Source organism: Acipenser ruthenus, chromosome 7 (genome assembly GCF_902713425.1).
Source record: "Acipenser ruthenus chromosome 7, fAciRut3.2 maternal haplotype, whole genome shotgun sequence".
In the NCBI taxonomy this organism is placed as follows: domain Eukaryota; kingdom Metazoa; phylum Chordata; class Actinopteri; order Acipenseriformes; family Acipenseridae; genus Acipenser; species Acipenser ruthenus.
Window position 1 is genome coordinate 44,227,671 of NC_081195.1, and position 23,741 is coordinate 44,251,411.

A 23,741-nucleotide genomic window follows, 5' to 3' on the forward strand; every position below is an offset into this window, starting at 1 on the left:
TTTGTATGTAAAAGCTTTTTATAACATTTATTTTAACGCATCAGAAACTAGTATCAGGATTAAGCTTTGGTTTGTTAGGTGGAATATCGCATTTGTCATAAGTGGAGTGTAAGTTTGTTAGAGAACCTTAAAGGGTACTTCAGCACTACATGAAAAATAAAACATAAACTATCCCACATTGCTGTTCCGAATGTATTTGGTCATTGTATAATAATCTGTATGCGCCCAAACATCTGCATAATGCCACACTGGTATGTCCAAAATCACTGTTCTCGAGCATTTCTTCTGAGCCAAAAAACATGACTTCCACCTGTACCATCACATCTGCTCTGAAATGTACCGCCACATGCCCAATGAAGTGTTGTGTAAGCTATATTACCTCCATGTAGAAACGCACTCATCTGTGTGACGAACATGGTCCGTCTAATTTTCCATAAGGAAGGAAGACATCTTTCACACTGTACATGTTTCCTTCGTATGTTGTATTTTGATGTATTATTATGATTAATGTTGCATTCAATAAAAAAAAAAAACTGTGCTGTGCTGTGTAAGTGGTCAACACAGTCACACTGTGTTGCTGAGGAACATTTTAATTTAAACTCTTAATGACACAACTTCGATATGGCAGTAGAACGGTATGTTTTTCTTTCTGTTTGTAGATTTTTGCTTGCGGTTGTAACTGTCTGTTTGGGTGTTTTTGTTATCAGACACCTTGGGGTATACAGAAATTAAAAAAAAAAAAAAAAAAAACAGTTAGTTACAATGGCAAGCAAAAATCTACAAACGGAAAGAAAAACAGGCTGAATTGGAACCATGAATGTTATTATAATGAAACCTTACGCCGTATAGTAAATTATGCATCATGTGCGCTTTCGTTCTTAAATAGCGAAGTTGTGTCATTACTATTTCAATTCAAATTTTCCTCAGCAACACAGTGTGACTGTACACAGGGAACGTCTGAAATAATGCCAGACAGTATTTCAACATCAGGTTGTTCAGAAACTGATAGGGAGATGGAATTTGTGTCCGAATTCGACTTTCCCACTCAAAGTTGTGTAGATGACTGTGCGTGTGTTGTGTCAGGAAATGCAAATGAAAACCAAATACGAAGGATGAAAAAAAATGAAATACTTATTTTTTTAGGTCGGATCATCCTCAAAGACCTCATTCCGAAAGGAAATACAGTTACCAAATCTCATTTGTTAGTTTATTTGATACGTGTCCATTCTGCAAACATTCCAAATCAGCTGGAGCTATATCTAAGACTTTGGGAATGTATATTGAAATAACACAGTGCTGCTATAATTGTGGGTGGGTCCCTTCATTAGCTGGGAATGAGAACAACTCCATCTTGGTTTTCTTTTCCCCGCAACCACTTGCACAGCACAGATTTTTTTTTTTAATTGAATGCAACATTAATCATAATAGATCAAAATACAACATGCAAATGAAACATGTACAATGTAAAATATGTCTACTACACAAAACGAAAGCAGGTACAAGTTCCTTGGAAAATTAGACGGACCATGTTTGTCACACAGACTAGTGTGTTTCCACTAGGGATGGGACTTTTAAACGTATAAACTCTAAAGAAGTGGTTAAACGTTGAGTAATATGCTAGACGTAAAATCGGTCACATGACATTTCACCAAATGCATTTTTCTCTGTATTAATTTCAGTAATTTATCATCATATGCAGTAATCCAACGCTTATCCACCTTCTCTGGTGCCACAGTAAGGGCGGATATTATAAAAAAGATGTTGACTGACATTTATTTAGCCCATACATCCCTGTGAATACGTATAGCAGAAGTGTTTTTTTTTTGTTGTTGTTGTCAATATTCAAAGAACGCATACATTTGATAGATTCTGTAACATATGCAGCTGTATTATTATTATTATTATTATTATTATTGGTTTTGTTTTATTTTTTTATATGAATATAATGTAAACAAAGTTTTTTTTTTTTTTTTTTAAGTTTAGTTTATTTTATTCACTTTGTGCCCACAGGGCCAGCACAGACACATCTTAATAGTGCAGCACTAATATAAAGAGAGACATTTACCAAGGTAAAAATAATAATACAAATGCTTTCAAAAAGACCAAATTTCTGTTGGCTTATATAGGGTTTTTTTGCTTGGACAATACTAACTAGGGCTGTCTGTATATATCATAATGTAATATAAAGAGTGTGTGTGTGTATAGATATGGTTTAAACATTTAAATGCTGACACCTGCGTAGCATTTAAACATTCATAAAAATGTACCAAACGTACATGCCTAGTTTCCACGCGGAGGTAATATAGCTTACACAGCGCTTCATTGGGCATGCGCCGGTACATCTGACAGTACACACGGAAGTCAAGTTTTTTGACTCAGAAGAGATGCTTCAGAAGAATGATTTTGGACATTGGCAGAGCGGCATTATGCAAATGTTTGGACACATACGGATTATTATACAATGGCCAATTACATTCGGAACAGCAAGTTGGGATAGTTTGTTTTATTTTTCATGTAGAGCTGATGTACCCTTTAATTCTGTGCAGGGTTGGAAATGAGACTCCTATTGCAAAGCAGTTTCACCCATAAGGGGTTTACTACAAGCTTGATTAGCCACATTGTATAGGTAACAAGCTCAGATGTGTCTTTTTTCAACTCCTACTAAAACCAGGAATGTATAAAACTGCTATGCAATGGGAGTCTTATTTCCATCCCAAATACTTTTTTTGTGTAATTGGGATTAGAATATGCTTTAGGATGTAGTTGCAGTTGGCGCAGTTTAAAAAATTGTTTGTGGATTTAATGTAAAGAAAGAAAAGTACATATTGTTTGTTTGTTTGTTTTATCATACAGTACAGACTTCTTTTGGGGTTTTTGGGAGATATGGTGTAATTGACTTAAGTAAAATGACATTTGCTTCTTGTAGGTTCCAAGGCTTTAGAGTACTCAAATGGCATCTTCGACTGCCAGTCCCCTACCTCGCCCTTCATGGGCAGCCTGCGAGTACTACACCTGGTTGAAGACCTTCGTGGCTTGTTGGAACTGATGGAAGTAGAAGAAAAAGAAGGATTACGCTGTCAAATCCCAGACTCCACTGCAGAGACTGTGGTTGAATGGCTCCAGGGTCACATGGTACGTTAATCTTACTGGCACAGTAACATTAAGTGCCTCTATTGATTGATTATTTGTTAGTCAGTTTTATTGAAAAAAGTAGGCAAATGATATAGGCTACACTTTTATTGTTAAGCTACGCACTTAGTTCAGTGCCATTTTTTTTTTAACATTTGTGTCCTTAACCAACTGAGCTAATTTATTTTCAATGCTTCGCTGTCCGCTATTTCACATACATATGAATATCCTTCAAATAATGTAGACATATATTTAAAATTCCTTTTTTAATTTACAGCTTAGTTAGTAAAAATATATAGATAGATATTTTATTTTAAAAAGATCTTTATTATCATAAATAATCATACATTAAACAAACAATTTAATAACAATGCAAAGCATATACATATTTAAACAAACAATATTATACATTAAAAGTTATATTTTATTTATTTATTTATTAAAAATCACACCCTCATAATTAAAATTTCTTCTTCTACTACACACACCACATCACCAACAGCCCTGACTGTTTGGAACAACTCCAATTGATGTACTAATTTATGATACATAAAATCAATTTGCAGTCTGCAAGCCACCAGCACTTTAAACACCGATATTACATCAGCAGTACATTGCTCAGTTTGTTTTTTCTGCTTTTTAAAATGGCTAATTTAGCTTGACCAATAAGAAAATTAGCCAATTTAACTCTAGACTTATTCCCTTTAGAAAAATTAACCCCATATATGAAAACAACATGGGAGAAATTCATTCCTAAACGATTAAACAACTCATCTAGTAAATTCATCAGAGACTGCAGCCTTGGACAGAACAAAAAACAATGAAAAACAGTTTCTCTCTGCTGACAAAAAACACACTTATCTGCCTCTGACTGGATAATACTAAGAAACGAGTTCACGGCAACAATGGTGTGCAGAACTCTCCACTTGAGATCACCTACTCTTTTCTGGATTGGTGGTTTATACAGGTTGTTCCAGGCAGGGTTAACAGAAACTTCAACACCCAATCTCTCCCTCCTGTGCGTATCTGGGACATCTTTCAAAATGTTAAAGTTCCTAATCTTAACACATAGCCTGTACAATGCTTTCTTCTCTATTGCTCCAAATTGCAGGCTGTAGAATGCTCCAAACTGTAGAAGGTGTCCTGGGGAGTCAGCAATCTGATCAACAGCAGGTCTAACCTGAAGCTTAAAAACCTCTGGCTCTAAACCCTGAGAACTATCCCCTTTGAAAAACTGACTCGTAACCTTCATGCCCTCGCTAGACAAGGCTGCCCACACCTGTATTAAAAAACCTGTTATGATCCTCACTGATCTCACCCCCAACTCAGATGCTAGGACCTCAGGGCTTTTCCAGATCTACTAACTGTACAATTTTTTATCAATCCTTTAGTAGCTAGTAACTATTTGACTCTAAAATTGGGCATTTCAAATTAGGATTATATACCAACGGCTCTTCTAAGAGCCAATACAACCCCACACACCTAAAATCTCGTTGTACCCAGCAGTCCCCTATAAAAATCAGGTAAAACAGACAAGTCCAATTGTGCAGTATTCAATAAAAACACATACCTGTCTGTCTAAACCCAACTTCCCCACCCGTTGGAGGAAAAAAAAAAAGCCAGTGCTCTACAAGGGAGAGATTCACAAGCATAGAGCCGCCTCTGTAGAGAAAACAGCCTAAATGCTGCCACCCTACTCACAATATCAACCAAGCCCTGCCCTCCCTCTTCAACAGGCAGAAACAGCACACTCTGGTTTATCCAGTGCAATCCATCCCAGAAAAAATCTACTATCACTCTCTGGATCTCTTTTAATAACAACACTGGGGGTCTACACTGTGCCACAACATGGAGGTTACTAAGTTGTTAATCACTAAAACTCTACCTCTATAGGACAGTTTAGTCAGGAGCCATCGCCAGCTCTGCAGTCTACTTTTGACCTTATCTAACATCCCATCCCAGTTCTCTTTAGCCACCCCTTCCCCTCCCAAGAACACTCCCAGGTATCTAAAAAACTGCTTGACTCCACTGTAACCCTGGGGGAAAATCTGGAGGCCTGCTACAGTCCTAATCACCTAATAAAAAACACACTGCTTTTTAACCAGTTTGTCTTGGATAGATAGATAGATGGTTGTGTTTGTTTTTAAATTGGATATTTTTTATACCATTTTATTTTTACAATGGAAAAGTGACCTATATTTTTTTTATTTTTGTAACAATTAGTGTGTGAATCACTCAGAAAACATTGATGTGTGTTTGCTTGAATTAACATTTCATCATAATAGGCTCTCTGTATTTCTTTTTTGTTGTTTTATGAATGAGTATGAAATCACCTTAGTGCCCTTGGGTTGGATTTATATTTTGCATTTTTGCCCCCTAGAACTGCCTTGTTGCCCCTGAATTTTCATGCCCGACGAAGGCAACGTTGCATTGCCCTTCATGCTCTGTAGGTTGTATATTCATCATAGATTTTACAATTGTAGGAGCACTGCACCTTTAAAACCTGCTTTTAGGAAACAAAAGAACTACACATTTGACATTATCAAGATGCATAAGGCATCTTCACATCTGTTTTACTGTGCCAAGTATCCATAGCATCCAGACTGAAGCTGTATCTGTATGGTGTGCTAATACAGTTGCACCATACTCCATTTGGAGAACAGCATCTTCATTTATAAACCAAAACTTAGTATTGGGGTGCTGGTTTTTTATTATTCTATTCCACTAGAAGTCAAAATTATTGCTATAATATATAATCATAATTTGGAGGAATTACTGTTTTGAAAAACAGTACTGTTAAAAGGCTACTGTCTTCCTCGGGGAACGATATTGAGGATGGCAACATTTTGAAGGAGTTTATAAGAGGATTGAGCAAAGTATAAAGGCTTTCTTATCCTTTCCTTTGCATTTCTGTGCTGACAAATATGACCGTATTTCAGTGTGAAGGTCAGAAGGTTTTTTTTGTTTTTTTTATGGTAATACACCTGTAGCTTTTTGTTAGAATTTGGCATCTCTGAAAAAATGGATAAAACATTGGATATCTATAAACATTTTAAAAGGATGAGGAAGGTAAGGTGGTAGGTGATTAACAACAGTCCTGTACACATAGATTTTAGATTTGTTTTTGTTTTTTAGTTGAATAATCATAAAATGAGAATTTGTGATTTTATCGAATAGAAACTTTTAATTTTAGAAATGAAATGCTGGTACCTGATATTAATAGAGGAATACTGTATGTCCGAAGGCAGCCTTATTGAATTGCTGTTGTGTTTCATGTAAAGTGAATAAGTTAAAAACCATGAAGGTAAATAATAATGTAGCAGATAGTATTCATAATACTTTGTGTCGTCTATCATTATTGCTTCACCCATCCGTCACATATGTAATAATTTGGGATTTTGAAACTTATGCATTTTAAACATTACTGTTAAGAACAGCTTTATGAAATAAATACATATGCATTTTCTTTTTATCAAGAAATCCAAAAATAGAAAGGATATTGAATGCTATTGAGCACCATTCATTGAATACCACTTAACTGGCATTAAGAGAATCTGCATCATAATCTTCAACTTTGGACTACGGATGTTTTCAGTTTTTACCATTTTTACTTAAATATTTAACTAAGTATGACCTGTATGCTAACAGACACAACCAGTTTAGCTGTACAGTACTTTCACAGAGTCCTATGATGTAATTTGATACCTTGTTTGATAAACTCAGGGTTGCCAAGGGATACAATTGGTTCAGCTGCCATGGAGATGCTAAATCTGTTAGTCCTAACACAAGCAGCGTTGTGTAAAATTGTATAAACCTATTATCAATTCAGTGAACCTCAGAGACTGAAAAGAAAAAAAAAAAAAAAAATTGCTCCAAAGTTAAGCAGTAACCACTAGGTCCAAGTTGAAGTCAGTTCCTGTTTAAACTCTGCCTGCCAAAAACGGAACTGCTGCCTTTCAAGTCCTGCACTATATGTAGAATGAAAATTATCTGCCAATATAATGAGAAAGACTTAACATTCGAGAGCCATTACTCCTTTAGCATTTGAAAATGTTTAAACTACTACATTTACCCATAGAGATGGATGAGGTCTAACCCCACAATTTAATTTGACATAGAGAGAAGTACGTTAAGAGGGGAAAAAAGAAAAAGGGGGCAAGTCACATTTAATCAATTAAAACAAGATTGAAGATTGTTTTTGTTATAGATCAGCTAAGAATTCTGCAAACTGGGATTTTACTCTTTTTTTTTTTTTCTTCCGTTTAAAACAAGTGTCTGTAAATATTATAGATACAGCTATTGAAAAAAAAGGGATGGATTTCTTGGCTTTATTACCTAACTTTCCGACGGTTTCACTATAACTTCACTTTAATAAATTACATAACTGATATATGCGTGTTGGTATATAATAGGCCTTTGGAGTATTGGTGTTGGGTCACATTATCTATGCATCCTTAAAAGACTATACCAGGAAATGTTGTTGCAAAGCTGCTGTATTAACCCATGCTTATAATATGTGTTTCAGACCAATGGATACATCTCTGCGAGCGGTGATGTTTACCAGGAAAGACTGACTCGTCTTGAGAGTGATAAAGAATCCCTTGTTCTGCAAGTAAGTAGCACTGAGACTATGGTAGCGGGATCACAAGCAATGAAAAAAAACATGTCTACTACATAATAAATTATGAATGCATGCTTCTTATGTGATGTAATGCTTTTATTAGCCTTTTCTTATCACTACTCTATTGACAGTTGTTGTTCTCACAGGGATGTTTAATAACCCCACTCACCTACTGTGGAAATTTGTTTTGCTGCTCTGCAGTACATTGACTGTTAGTTTAAATAGTCCTTACTGATTTTTGAGGAATTTCACTGTCTCTAGTAGTAGAAATTATGAACTCTCCGTAAGTGTTTTTAGTTAGTGACTCGGTTTTCCTGTGGTTCATAAAACAAAATGCATAATATTTTCTTCTAATAACCAGTTTATGCTTTAATAATATTTTCTTATATTTAAAATGTGAGTTGTGTGAGACCTGCTGGACAGGGGTTAACAGCATGATGCTTCATATTTTCAAAGCGTCTCATTCACCCTTTGCTGTCTCAGAGTTTTTCTATATCGTCACTTGAATTGTATTTTCCAGGTGAGTGTGTTAACAGATCAAGTGGAAGCACAAGGAGAGAAGATCCGAGATCTTGACTTTTGCTTGGAGGAGCATAGAGAGAAACTAAATGCTACCGAGGAAATGCTGCAACAGGTAAACTGCTGTGCATTTGGTGTTTTCTTTCATTTTATGGACATTAGTAATTCTGCATACTTGTGCGAGAAATGCTTTCTTTACCAACACCTGTATTTTATCAACACCTGCAGAGTCTGCAGTACTGAAATCAGAGCCACATCAATACAGCCTTGATCAATTTGAATTAAACAATTCAGTAGAGGTTCAAAATTAAGATAAGGACAATATGGAACTGCAACATTTACCTAAAATGTATGATTAGTGCTTGTATTTTTAAAGTAAAAGAAATTGTAAATTGTTCGCAAACAGTAAAGTGTTCAAGTGCAGACTTTTATTATTTTAAAGTAATGCTTTAAGGCATACCCCTGTCCCACCCCAACCAAAGGTAAAACTCAGTTACAGAATGACTCGCCCCCCCCCCCCCTTTTTTTTTTTTTCCAAGCACACTACACACAAATCAACTGTTTCAAATAAAGATGGTTGTGTTCCAATGACCTCAGCAGCTACCAAACAGCATGGAATAATTTTTTTATTGTGAACTGCGCAGTAATGCTGCTGTTTTCCACAGGAACTTTTGAGCAGATCTGCCCTGGAGACTCAGAAATTGGATCTCATGGCTGAGATTTCCAACCTAAAACTAAAGCTGACCGCTCTGGAGAAAGACCGTCTGGATTTTGAGGAGAGGTTCAGGGACAGTGAGGTAGGAGGCAGTTCGAGCAGCTTAGATACATGTACCACTAACCTGTCTGAGTTGGTATTATTGTGCAACCGTTTGTTTTTCATACCGTAAATGCTTCTGGAAATGACGGTTTAACCTTTTAAATTACCCTTAGTCCACTAACTGCAGTGCTTCTTGACTTGGGTAGTTGCTGTTTTGTTTAAATCTCCTTCTGCATTTCAGCTTGAAGATGCTAAGAATCATTTGTGAGGTGGTAGAATTTCTTCATACACCATTGATTTAAAATAAAAATAATTCTGACGAGGCATTCATTTGGGGTTTTGACTTTTTTTTTTTTTAAATATGTTGAAATTTAAAAATGATTTGTATAAAACAATTTGCAAATAAAAAATAAAAATATCAACACTTCTACAAGTTGCAAACATAATTTCTATGTTTTTCCAAACAGATTGTATTGATAGCAGTTTTTGTGAACTCTACTGAAAGTGTGTAAATATCTTCTTGCCTGATTGACATAATGTTGGTTGAGATTAGTGCTTATTGGGCCAGCTTTGACTAGGTGTCGGGTGGATACCAAATAACTTCTTGGTCCTTCATGTACCCTATTGTTAAAACTTGTAAGCCATTTTGTATTTAGGAGGAATTTTGTTTTATTTAGATAGAATAGCATTACTTGTTTGTAGCAGTGGAATTTATTTAATTTCTGTGAGCGTTGCGAAAGGTTTTGTTGAATCAAAACGAAAAATGCTCCTGTTTACAAATTGCAACAGGCTTGTAATTATTGAACTGTGCCTTGGTTGCACGCAGCCAGGAGTTGTTTGCAAAGATGTTTGTATGGAAAGTTGATTTATATTCCATGACACAGTAATATGTGGGTGGTAAAGGATGGGGGACTACAGTAACACGTTGTTTTAACATTTCACAAGAATTTGCAGGTTATCCACTTTCTACTACTGCATGTACAGGATTACTTTTACAGTTCTGAATTCTTCCATATTACCTTTACTTACCCTGTCATAGACACAACATTGTCTTTCCATCTTTTCTTCGTGCTTTTCAATCTTTTGCTTGCTCCATACTCTGTAGTCACTGCATAACTTAATCTATGAGCTCCGAGACCAGATGGAAACACTGGAGCTGGAACTAGTACTTTTCCAGGAAAAGAGGTCACAGTATGGGGATCAAGAGGTGACTTTTAAACACTATGCTTTTCAGCTTTAACATCTGGCCCAAATGTTGGTTGTGCATGATCTCAATTAATTAGAATGGAGCAAATTTCATTTTTTATATAAATGTGCATCATGGATTTAAAGCAAACTACAGACTAATTTAACCCAAACTATTTCATCAGATTTGTTTTTTAAACTGAAAAGCTAAACAGTGTCAACCATAAATCTGTGATCAAAAAAGTTAAACTTCCAGCAGTGTTAGATGCTGATAAGTTCTGCTCTTATAAAAGTGTCGGTATTGTTGTAGCCAGACTTATGCACTACATTCCCCAGTTAATCTGAAATGTGCAGAAAATGTCTATCTAATATATATCAAATTATTTTTAGACTCAGATTATTTTATTATAGTACTCTTTGCTGCTTCCCTCACATTGCAGACGATCTGCCCTTCATTTTGCTTGTCTCATCAATTAAAATATGTAATTCATACCATGCACTAAACATTGGTCTTTGCCTTCTTCCTTTGTTTGTGCTTCCTGTCACTCTTTCTTCATTCTATATATTCTATACTTCTAGTTGGAAGAGAAAAGCATTCAAATTGCTCTGCCTTGTTCTCTGGGTTTAGAATGGCTTTATCAGCTTGCATATCATTTGCTTGAGCTGGCAATTTTCCCTGAAAATAAATATAAACAAGCAACTTAACATTAAGCGGATTGCATTTATAAAGCAAGCTTACATCTGAGCTATAGAGGTGTTGTATAAAGATGCATGGTTAATATTCTGTCTCGGGTGGAAATTAAGTCACATGTTGAACATGCCCTACGAAACATTTGAAAAGGATTGACAACCTGCTGCTGTCCAAATCGTGCCACACGTCATTGTGCAACATTAGCTCAGTTATGGTAGTGGAACGCCATTTTAATTGTACTTTGACTTGATTTACACTGGTGTAAAGAGAAATATGGGATCCCCTTGCGGATCCAAACTACTGTAATATTTGTTTGTTGGTATTTAATGCTACAGCTTTAGTCAATGAGTGAATGAACAGTAAAGGGGTGCTTTTTATTGTGCAGTTTTGCAACCTCTTCTTTCAGCTTTCCAATAGTGGGAAACCTGTTTTCTTAACAAGACTTGAGGATGCACATGCAAACGCTTGTTCTGTTTAATCTGTGTGCATGCGTGCATGCTGAATGTCAAAAGATCAGCCAGTAGATGTGAATAAACACATTCCTATTGAGCTGGCTTAACTTTTTGGACGAGTGGTTTTGACCCTTTGGGTATACTGTACTACATAGATGTGGACCAACATTGTAAGAAGTGGAGTGTACTGTACTATAGATACTGTAGTGGAATACAGTCAGCACTCACATATGAATGAAATCTAAATGTTATCCATGCACAGAACTGCGTAAAACGTAAAAGGCAATGCAATTTAGCAAAACCAAAAGAACCCCCCCCTCCCAAGTCAGGGGCTCCTGAGTGGCGCATCCAGTAAAGGCGGAGTACAGGATGTTCCCTATAGCTATTCCTTTGCCGTCCGAGGACGGGAGCTTCCAGGGGGCGGCGCTCAATTGTCCAAGTGCCGCCCGGGGAGAGGGTGGGTTAGGTCAGCCAGGGTGTCCTCAGCTCACTGCGCACCAGCGACACCTGTAGTCTGGCCGGGCGCCTGCGGCCTTGCCTGTAAGCTGTGCGAGAGCTGTGTTGTCCTCCGACGCTGTAGCGCTTGGGTGGCTGCATGGTGAATCCGCAGTGTGAAAAAAAGCGGTCAGCTGACGGCACGCTTCGGAGGACAGTGTGTGTTCGATTTCGCCCTCTCGAGTCATGGCAGGGGTGGTAGCAGTGAGCAGAGCATAATTGGGAGAAAATAATAAAAAAATAATTGGCAACGACTAAATTTATAAAAAAAAAAAAAAAATAAAAATAAATAAAAACAGTATCCCAAGTCAGTATTCAAAATTGCAGAATATAGTGCTCTATAAGGCCCTAATGTCACAGTTCGTGTGCAAATGAAAATGCACAAAAGCAACTAAAGATCACATATAAAAAATAAAATACATCACAGTATCTAAAACTGTTTAATGATTAAATGTACATTACCCTAGCTTGTCTTGTTTGCTTTGTTTTGGCTGCATTTTTGTCAGGTGAAACTGGAGGAAGCGCTGTGTAACAACTTCACAATATAACACAGACTGATTTGGCATTAGAATTAAAAAAATAATAATAATAAATGAGGGCTGTGACGGATATTCAGATAAATTGTAGCATAGAAGAGAATGGCTTTGTATCAGAAAATTGGTGACGGAGTTGGAAGTTGGATTTGGAATTAATTTGCTACGTATATATAATGGGGATCGATTTTATTTTTAATACAAAGATGGAAAAAATGCGACTGACGTGTATCTGGGTAATGGATATCCGAGTGCTGACTGTAGCTTATTTCGTGTCATTTTCTATATCCAATATGAAATACTCTATTTTAATATGTAAGTCGTAATCCTCTATAAGTAATAATTATGTTGCTACCCTGAGAAGAAAAAATGCCTTTTATGTTGGTATAATGTAGAAAATAGTATAGAAATTGACAGTACACAAGTTTACAATGCATGTTTTATTTTTTGCTATTTTCTGTATTAACCTTGCAAGCCCTAGGTTTATTGTAACAGGATTTGTAACTGCTTCTTGTGTGATCTTTCAAAGGGGTTGATCCAGGAGATAAACGAGCTGAGGTTCACGATAACAGACATGGAAAATGAAAGGCTCCAGTATGAAAAGAAACTGAAATCAACAAAGGTAACATTTTAGTGTTGCTGCAGTACCATGATTCCCAGAATACTGTTCTGTCATTGAACTGGTGTATTATTGACACATACTTAAACTAACGTTTTTATTGTACATGTTGAATGCGACCTGTATCGTTGGGTCTGATCCTTTTTGAAAATTAGAGAAGCATGTATGTCTTTCACTTTAAGCGATGAGTAAAACTTTTATTGGTAGGTAGCTGTACCCATGTTCTCTTATTATACTTCTCTCCATTCCTTTCTTAACCTCTCTCAAATCTTATTGCTGTTCTACTTTTTTCTCCTTCTTCCTCTGTCAAGCTTTTCTTTTCTAATTCTTCTCTTACTAGTCTCTTATGGCCAAACTCTCTAGCCTGAAAATCAAGGTGGGTCAGATGCAATATGAAAAGCAGAGGATGGAACACAAAAGCCAGACACTAAAGGTTTGGTGTTCTATGGGTACTTGATGTTCAGTATTTCTCTTCATATATAGAAATAGATTAAGAAGACAAGATAGCACAAAATATGTTCTTAAAGTTTAATACTAAAGTAAGACTTAAAATAGTGAATGCTTACTCTAAGGTAACATTTCATGTATTGAAATTGGTTGTTATGTTTATAAACATTCTGGATAAATATTTTGTTTATTAGCTTTGCTCTGAGCTTGTGCAGCAGCCTGATGCAACAAGTAAACATCATAAAACATTGCAGTATTGCAGTATAGTACAGTATGTCATTGTTGTTATTAGCATAATCTGTGCTGAGGATGTCAATACCTAGAGCTTCATTATATACTATTTGTGTGAGGATTATCTGGCCCTGCCTGTATTCTACATATGACTTGGTAAACCCTGAGACACCAGTTTATTTTGTACTGTTTTTATACATGTATTTCTTGTTTGGTTGTTTGATTGTTTCTATGAACGTTTGTAAGACTTATAACTTCTGTTCCCTGCCCCTGTAAAAAAAAAAAAAAAAAAAAAAAAAAAAAAAGTTGTAACAGTGCATTGAAATAGTAGATAGATCCATCTGTATTGTGGCATAAAGTTCCCATTTTATTGGTTAAAATTGCTATACTAAAAAAAAATATATATATTATATAAATGACAGTATGTACCCAATATGGCATGTATTGGTACGTACTACTGGAGCCCTTATTCTTGCATTGTATTCTTCTGGACAGGATGAGTTGGTGATATTGAAGGACAAACTAGAGCAGAAAGATGGGGAGGTCAAGAGACTGTGGGATGAGAGCCTCTACAAGATCACAAGTGCAACCGGAGGTTCAGAAAAGGATGAAAAAGGTACAGGGGTATTCTTCCTTCAAATATCCCGCATGTTTTCACTCCTTATGCCTTATTGACTGTTTTTAAATCCCATTTATGGCCCACAAATACAAAAGGTAGAGTTGACCCTAGCATTGAACGTGTTGAAAATATAATTTTTGTATTGGGATATGATTTAGTTATTTTGATTTAACCATACTGAGTTTACAACACAAACACATTTCAAATACATTCTTGCAGTGATACAAATCACAGTGCACTCAGGACATTCACATCACAATTTTGGCTCCAAAGAATGAGGAATGACTGCTATTCTTTATGAATATTTTTAAAGTTTTATTTTGAAGGAATTTTACACACACACAAAAAAGGTTCAAATGTTCGCCATTCAATGTTAATTCTTCATCCTTTTTTTCTTTCTAATGATCCAATATTCCCTTTTTTTTTTACTTACGGTTGTACGTCTAACTCATTATTTCATGCAGATGAACATTTAAAAAGGAAGCTCAAAGAGAAACGTAAGGTTTTTGAGTTGTTGCACCAGTGTGTATTTCCAGTCTGCTTCATTCACAGTCTGCATGTATTGTCAAGGTTTGTTGGAAAATGTTGCTTATTTATAACTCTTGGGTGGTTCAAGGTAAACACTGTTCTCAGATAAACATTTATAGGAAATAAAATTATGTATCTTATGAAGTATTTATATGACATAAATACAGGCCAGTTATAAGCCAATCATTCTAAAATTTGTATTTTTTCCCCACTAAGTGTCTTGCTGCAATTTTATGGTTTGCAGCAGGCTGTTGGTAAATTTATTCTGACACTGCTTCAGTTACAGTAAATACATTGATACAAAGTAGGCAGTACTGTGTGTGTAATAAGTGCTTAACAAAGCACTTCACCTCTTAAGAGGGTATGTAATTTGCTACCTAATGATGTTGAGGTAGAATCACATGGATCTTTTAATATTAGTCTGTGCTTTTAAAGCACATATTTTTTGTTTACCTGTGTGCAAGGAGGGTAAATGGAAATTGAAAAAACCCTGAGGGCTGTAGATGAAGCAACGTGCTTAGTTCCATCAGTGATATCGTAACTGCAATTCTCACTGCAAACATGCCAACATTCAGGCTGCACATCATGTGTTTGCAGGGTACTTGTGCTGTGGCTGCAAAGCAAGAAATATTTCCTGCTACCATCAGAACAATCCATCAGTCTTCCTAGAAACAGTTTTCTAATATTCATTTAATTGGCTAGAAGTATAGTCTTCCTCATGATGTAATAATGCTTTACTCACAAACCTCGCTGTAGTTAAACATTACAGTACAATTGTATATATACACAGGGGTGTGCAATTTTTGAAAAATACTTTTTGTCCAGTCTACTTGTCCTTCTTAAAAATCTACTTGCCCCCTACCCGTCACACAAAAAAGTAGAATTTAACTTGTATAGTTTTTTGGTTTTAATTAACAGTGAACACAGTCAATCAATTAGTGATTATCAGGGTGGATCTAGCCTTGTAGCGTGACTGGTTCACTAAATTCTTCAAGATACACAAAAGGTTCCCTGTGACCTCAACTCAACAAATTTATAACATACTTTAAGGAAATGTCCTTTCAGTGCAGTTTGGAACACTTTGTGCTAGTAAATTTAAGTAACATACTAAGAGTACAACTATAATAAGCAATACTTGGGAGTTCTTCAAATATAAAAATAGCTTCTACCTGTTTTTTTCCCACTTTCTCTATAAGCAGAATCCAACTCTTGATAGATGTTTGTTGCATCACAGATACAAAGTCCTATTTTTCTTGAAGTTTTCAGTTTTGTAACTGCTGAAACACAGATTTTTAAAGGACTTGTGTATAACCTGTCAAGTTTCTCTGCATTTTTTACAGTTTTTCTACCATAATGCATGCAATATTTACAGTAGGCTCCATAAAATTTTGCAAAGACAAAATAGTTTTTTTTTTTTTCTTTTGTTTATTTCTATAATATCCTTTTTTTTTTAAAACAGTACAACATTTTATAGCTATTTTTCCTCATCTAACATCTTATCCCATGATGGCTAACTGGAATACTCCTGTAGCACTGTGATCCTGGTTTCCTACCCTGATGGAATTATTATAATTATTATTTTTATTTATCTTTTGGTTGGGCAACATTCTTTCCCTGCACTACTCTCACTGAAAAATAAATACATTAATTAATACATAAACAGAAACAGTCTCTATTTTATTTATTTATTTTTTAAAATATATATATATATATATATATATATATATATATATATATATATATATATATATATATATATATATATATATATATATATAAAATATGTATGTGATTTTTTTTTTTTTTTTCAACTCCACTAATACCTTAGCCACTATGGTGTGTGTTTTTTTTTTTATTTTTATTGTATTAAACTTTACAAGATTGCAGCATTTAAAGGTCAGGTTCATGTATTAAGAAAGCAGTATCACTTATTTGCTAATTTACAAAAAACGTAAATAATACATTACCTTTAAAAGATTAGTCTTCCGTGGCTGTCTACAAATATACCCGGAGTATCTTTCTAGCAACAGAACGAACATTGGGAAAATAAATAAAAACTACTTGTCTGATGGACAAAGTAAAACGGCAATACTTGTCTGTCACACAAATGTTGTTGTCCCCAGGCGTCGGCCAATACAAATTGCACACCCCTGTATACAATATTTAAAATTTGTTAAAACACAATCGAGTGAGCAAATTTAGCGTATGTTTGTAAAATAAAAATGTAAACCAAGGATTATCAAATTGCAATTTTATATCCTTTATATTATAGTTGTTACTTCAGTATATTTCTGACACTGATTCTGTTACTGTACTAGAAGTTTGTGATAAAATTGTGTAAATTCTTGCTCATTTTACATTTTACTTTCTCACCCCCCTCCCCTCCAGACTTAGAGGTGCAGAAGATGAAAAGGGCAGTTGAATCTTTGATGGCAGCAAATGAGGAGAAAGTAGGATCATTTTAGATTTCTGTGTGAATTTCAAACACTGCTATGCCTAATAATCATAAAAAAGTGTACTCGAATACAGAGTAAGGTTGTGATAGTCCACTTGGATGATTTTTATTTTTTTCATTTATAGAAACAATATTTATTTGATTACTGGTGCTGAACAGTATGATATCGCTTTTATGCAGTAAAATACTGTACTTCCAGATAATTGTGAACAAGAGGCTTACAGTTGTAAGAGTTCAAGTACAGTCAAAATGCATTCTATATATTTACAATATATAGTTTTGTATTTCATTTATTTCTTTTCATCTGCCATTTTCAGGACCGTAAAATTGAGGAACTTAGGCAGTCGCTGAACAGGTACAAGAAGGTTCAAGACATGGTCATGTCAGCTCAGGTTAAAAAAGGTAATTGGAGGCATTGCAGTTACTGTATTTTACTTTATTCATTCATTCATTCATTCATTCATTCATTCATTACTTGACATGTGTGAGCAGAAAGGCTAGAGCAGAGTACAGTCAAACTCCGTATATTAACCAGAGATGACCTTGAGTAACTGAGCCATCCTAAATAGGACACTTCCTCAGGATGTTTGGGGCTTTAAGCCTTTCCCCTTTAACTATTTTTAATGCAGCCAGATAGCAATGCATTATGACAACCTCTGTCAGCCCTTCACTCAAGCCTCTGATTAGTGCACAGGGGCACCTGCTGACATTTCTTTTTATGTTTGATTGATATCTTTTGGTTCAGTTAGATCAACTGGACATCTAGTGATGTCCTGTTGAAGGCAGCTGTGCAAACTATAACCATACCCTGGGACTTACGAATATCCCCTGTGAGGGTATTTTTAGATAACATTTTTTGTTTCATTCCTTTCCTATGTCCTTAGAACCCTTCATCAAATTTATAAAGATTGTATGGCTGCAGGCAACAAAAAAACAGAATTTGAATGTATATATTTAGTTTTCTCTGCTTAACAGTACCTGTATACAAGGAAAAGCCCTTGAGGGCTGCAGAAGAAGCAACATGCTTATTTCTGTCAGTGGTATTTTTAACTGCAGTTCTCTTTGCAAATGTTTCAACATTCAGGTTGCATGTCCTGTGTTTATTGTGAATTTGTATAAGAGTAGGAACGTTATTCTTGGAAAAGCTATGGTTTTTATTTTATTGCAAGGTACACTATTCTGTGCATTATCCCACAAAAAACATAACACGTACGCACACATGACTACTGTATATTTATTTAATTTTTTTCCCCTCAGATAAACTTAAAGAAGGCAGCAGTGAGGAGAGTCAGAGTGATAGCTCTGTGTCGACTGCTATTTCAGTCTCAATTGAATCTGAGAAACCTCCCTCGCCTGTCGCAAGAAATGAAAAAGAGATAGTAAAAACTCCTCATGAGGTACAGTATTCCTGTCTTTTTACTATCATTTTTTTCTCTCTGGTAGCCATTCATACATTTGTGATGTTGAATAGTGTCCACACAACCAAACTGAGACCAGCAAAAACAATGTTACTCTGTCCCTTTATCAGATTTAAACTAGATCTCAAAAGTTAAGACCAATGTCCCAAATTTTGCTGCACAAACCAAGATGGATTGGTTACGAACATTCAAAGTGCCACAACTGTACATGAAAAAACTCCATGAAGTTCAAAACCAATGAAAACTGATGCTGTAGTCTTTTTTAATATATTTTTAGAAATAATTCACAGAATGGAAAAATGCATTTTTCAAGTTTTTATCTTTTCAGTGTAAATTAACTTCCATGTACCTTTCTGTGGTATTGTTTGTATGGAATCAGCCCTTGTTTTGTTTTTGTATTCAAAACAACATACAGGCGAGTCAGTAGTATCCTTTGGTTCAAGTTACCCTAACATAGTAGGGCAAATGTTCTGTTTTCCTCTCTTTAGATACCTGTTCAAATGCAAAAAAGTGTTCTCCAAGTTTCAATCCCAGCTTTGGCATCCTCACCAATGAACTTCAGTGAGACCGAGCAGGCCCAGAGCCAGGAGACCGAGGATTGGGGCCTGTCAGAAATGAGGTACTTTCATAAAAATACAAGCAGGCTGTGTGTTGTACCTTTTGAATACGACACCAAACATTCATGCAATAAGACCCTTTTTTGTTTCATAATGCAGTGGGATGATGACACCAGATATTTCTTCAATAATACAAGAAACAAGTTTGTGTGATAGTCCTGTGTAAGTATATTATTATGAGGCCATCCAACCATTGTTGATAATAAGACACCAACTATTCTGACCATTCCTGTTCACAGAATTCTCTATAATGTAGTCTGCCGTCCATCCAGTTGCTTACCTACAGCCCTTTTTTTTTTTTTTCTTTCCAGAACACCAAGCATTCCCAACTCTAGTATGGACAATTTAAAAAGCAGTGACACAGATAAGGTACGTCATTTACAATGCCTTTTATCATGTTCAGTCTGTAAAGACACACAAATTATAAATTATATTTATTAGAAGAGCATTCCTGAAATAGACATGATTCTTCAGAAGGATATCTATAGTCAGATAGCCTTTTAAACATTTATTTAGCACCTAATTCCTATATAAAATAAATGTAACCTTTCTGTTGCTCCAGAACCCTGTCGTAGAGCCGGTTCATCAGAAGCCAACAGAGGTAATTTAGTGTTTCAGAATTGTGTTCATAGTGGAGAACCTGAAGTGAGGGATGTCAAATGAGTCTCGGGCGCATTTTGTTGTTCTGTGTGGTCTTTCTCATCTTCTTCTCCTTCTCCTTCCCTTCCTTTTACAAATGTCTCCTGTCTAGATGGCTGAAAACTTTTTTTTACTCATTAAAGTTAGCTTCTCTAAATATAATCAATATTTGATTTTCAGTTCATTTTCTTTCTTGTTTAACATTTGTATAACTGAATTACACTAATTATTGGTATTCATAGTGCACTTTTATTCTGTTCTTTTTGCTTTTTGTTCTTTAACTTTTATAATCTCTTTCTATTTATGAAGTGTATTTCCCCTTTTCTTTATGACGGTGTGTTTTTTATTTCACACTTCATTTCATGCTTTTTTTTTTTTTTTTTTTTTTTTTTTTTAAAACTTATTTCAATTTGTGAATGTAGTCCTGAAAAGCACATTCCCTTACTTTCACTACAAGACCAAAAAAGGAAGAATCTTTTTTTTTTTTTTTTAAATCTGATTAGCCCTCTCATCACTTTGAGTTCTGAATAAAATGTATCTCACATCCTACTGTGTAAGGGTTGTCACCTAGTGGTAATATTAAACTAGGTGTTTCACTGGGTTTTTCCTCAAACCATAAATCAGTCCATTTAGAATTGTACTACAGTGAATAAACACATTATAAATAAACCTGCCCACCTTTTTATAAAAAAAAGGTATATTTTATTAATTGAATTTCAGTTATAGTGTATCTGTACTGTATCATTTTGACTTCTGTTTTAGAACAAAGCATATGAAGAGATCAGCACGTTTAGTGCTCTGCCTCCTACACCTCCTGGTCAGTCTGGCTCAGTCGACGATGAAAGCTTCGGTTCTCGGAAAGCGAGGTCCTCGTTTGGTCGCGGCTTCTTCAAGATCAAGGGAAGCAAGAGGACAGCAAGTGCACCCAATCTAGGTGGGTCTTTGTCTGCTATAGAACCAAAGGTTATTGATTTTACAAATTCTAGATTTATTTCATTTATTCATTTTAACAGTGATGAAACAAACTTAAGAGTACAGGAACTTTGCTTGCATAATGTTAAGCCTAAGGTTAAAATGTGCCTAATCACAGGGTGGGAATCTAAATATGTTAAACCGCCTGGTGTGATGAGTAGTTTTAATTATTGTAAAAAACAAAAATCACAATAGAGTATATTTAGAATTGAAATGCAGGATACTGTATGTGCCTCATATAATACATTGGCCTATTGCGCAATGTAGTTGTGCCAATCCTTTGTTTGGCTACTGCACACAAACCTGTTAATTTTGCCCTCTATATTGCGTGATCATGGCTACACAGGGTATAGGTGACTTGGAACAACTTTTGTTATTGTTATAGTAATTGGGTCCTCCAAATCACTCTAGCTAGTTTATTTCCTGGTCTCCGGTGATGCTCTCTTTGTACATCAGCATTGTTTCCTTGTGCTCCCTTGTTTTGGGTTCTGCTTTTTGTGTAATTTGTGCACTTTACCTTGTTGTCCTGCATATGCTCTGCTGCTGCTCTGCGTGTGGTCATAAACATTGTCTGGATATATGAAGATCGCAGTCGAAGTGCAAGTGCACCTACATTAGGTATAGTATGTAGCTGCATGGGGGCCTGCAGACACAGCAGTGCCATGTGGATAAACTGAACAACTGGATGCTATCAAAGTGTTTGTTTGTGTGCTCTACTACTGGTATTGTGCATCCTCCTCTATAACTGGTGTTTATCCAGCTATGGAGCAGTAATGATAAATACTTTTCTATAGCTATGCATTTATCCTGTAGTCTTTTAAAGGTCGTCTTCCAAAACCTGCAATGTAGTTGTTGAAGCCAGAAATAAACATTTATTACTGTACCTAGTGATAGGAAAACTCTTTTTAAACTGTTTTTTTTTTTTTTTTCAGTATGCAAAATGTCAACTATTTTCCTGGTATTGTAGTGTTCTATTGGACAAAACCTTAGAGCTAGACAGCCTTATCTTTTATCAGTTACCTAGAAAATTGCTAATGTTTACTCAGGCAGAATTTCATATCATTGAACATGCTTTTGTCACAGTCATCATTATTTTTTCTTTCTAAAGCTGTTGTGTCAGTGCTAATGCATGTTATTAACAAAACAAAAAAAAATCCAGTTGTTCATTATTCATTGCAAAATGGCATGTGCTGCTGCCCTGTTCCCACTTGACCGTAGATGTGAAACTAAGCAGAAGCTGCTTTGGGATTAGTGGTTCGCAATAGCTTCCATCCTTACAAGTTCCTGGGTAGAAATTACTGTTCATTGCCACATTCCTTGATCCTGGTGTCCTGCAAACTAACAACGGTTACAAACCATTTTAGTTATTAACTGTCATAAGACTGCATTCAGTGCTGGGATTTACCCATAATGGATGTTTCTGAATGTATTTAAGAAACACCATTTTATTCTGTTTAGTACTTGTATGGCATAAATGGTATAGCATTTTAAATTAAGATTTAAAAAATATTTAATTAATTAATTGATTGATTGATTGATTGATTAAGTAGATAGAACAGTACGGGCTAAAGCGTTTGACATTTAGGCTAATCCAATATGCCCAGGTTACTGTGCATCATTTAAACCAGCACTGAATGGGGTCATATAAAAGAGGTAAAAATGATGCCCATTAAGTTTTTGCTGATGGATGTTCTGTCTTTATGTATAGCGGAGACAGAAAAAGAAGGCTCTGAGCACATAGATCTGGCAGGAATGCCTCGTAGGTCTGCAGAGGCTGACGGCTCCCAAACATCACCTTCTTCCCCAGACTCCAAGAAAAAGGCCAGAGGAATCAAGAAATTGTTTGGAAAGTAAGTTTCTGTGAATTTGATGAAAACCTATTCTTAAAACAGCAGTAACCATAATTATAATTAGGGCCACATTATTTTCTGTAGTCTATGGAAATTCTGATTAAAATACAGGAAATAATAAACTTGTCAGATATTAAAATGAAAAAAAATGTCTATTTAATGTAATATGACAGTAAAATATATATATTTTGTAAATGGGGTATTAGCATTGTAGTACTGCTTAATTTCATGTAACAGATATTTACTGCAATTTAAATAATGTGTACTCTTACTGGCCTCTTAGTTGGGGTATATTGGGCAGCAGTGTGTAGTAGTGATTAGGGCTCTGGACTCTTGACCGGAGGGTTGTGGGTTCAATCCCCAGTGGGGGACACTGCTGCTGTACCCATGAGCAAGGTACTTTACCTAGATTGCTCCAGTAAAAACCCAACTGTATAAATGGGTAATTGTATGTAAAAATAATGTGATATCTTGTAACAATTGTAAGTCGCCCTGGATAAGGGCGTCTGCTAAGAAATAAATAATAATAATAATAATATGTTACTACTGGAGGTAGTAATTATTAAAGGATTATTTTTTTCGTTCATTCCCAGGCTTAAAAGAAGCCAGTCTGCAACATTTAACCCTGATGATATGTCTGACACAGAATTTAAAAGAGGTGGCGTGAGAGCAACTGCAGGCCCCAGGCTGGGCTGGTCTCAGGACCTACAGCATGCTAACAGGTACGATACAGTAAATGAGAACGGACACAGGTATTACTGGAGAGAAATATTTCAGTGCTGGTAAAATACAGCAGTCAAACGTTAATATATCTACAATGCTGTTTTTATTGCAGTAAAGTAGAGGTCGTTGTAAAGTTTATGGCACAGTTTGTATTACAGGTGGATTAGTTGTCCAGGTGGTGTAGTGATAACACAGAAAGGAGTGGTGGCAGAATAATGTGACCTTGTTAACAGCTGTGTGT

General features: G+C 35.6%; 1 protein-coding gene across 6 annotated transcripts in view; it reads left to right on the forward strand.

Moving 5' to 3' along the window:
• The window catches only part of LOC117415456 (liprin-beta-1-like), a 49,499-nt gene that overhangs the window by 15,738 nt on the left and 10,020 nt on the right, over positions 1–23,741 (forward strand). The window contains exons 3-20 of one of the 6 annotated variants that reach the window (XM_034025827.3): positions 2,927–3,132; positions 7,655–7,741; positions 8,271–8,384; positions 8,935–9,066; positions 12,912–13,004; positions 14,175–14,295; positions 14,763–14,795; positions 17,215–17,276; positions 17,599–17,683; positions 18,539–18,678; positions 19,188–19,318; positions 19,416–19,478; positions 19,628–19,685; positions 19,879–19,917; positions 20,718–20,889; positions 21,513–21,545; positions 22,636–22,777; positions 23,371–23,499. In XM_034025827.3, coding sequence (XP_033881718.1) covers positions 2,927–3,132; positions 7,655–7,741; positions 8,271–8,384; positions 8,935–9,066; positions 12,912–13,004; positions 14,175–14,295; positions 14,763–14,795; positions 17,215–17,276; positions 17,599–17,683; positions 18,539–18,678; positions 19,188–19,318; positions 19,416–19,478; positions 19,628–19,685; positions 19,879–19,917; positions 20,718–20,889; positions 21,513–21,545; positions 22,636–22,777; positions 23,371–23,499 — 1,840 coding nt within the window. Of the gene's footprint in view, positions 1–2,926; positions 3,133–5,785; positions 6,199–7,234; positions 7,254–7,654; positions 7,742–8,270; positions 8,385–8,934; positions 9,067–12,911; positions 13,005–14,174; positions 14,296–14,762; positions 14,796–17,214; positions 17,277–17,598; positions 17,684–18,538; positions 18,679–19,187; positions 19,319–19,415; positions 19,479–19,627; positions 19,686–19,878; positions 19,918–20,717; positions 20,890–21,512; positions 21,546–22,635; positions 22,778–23,370; positions 23,500–23,741 lie in introns of those variants that run through there. The other 5 variants (XM_059027047.1, XM_059027048.1, XM_059027045.1 and 2 more) reach the window with 5 other exon arrangements.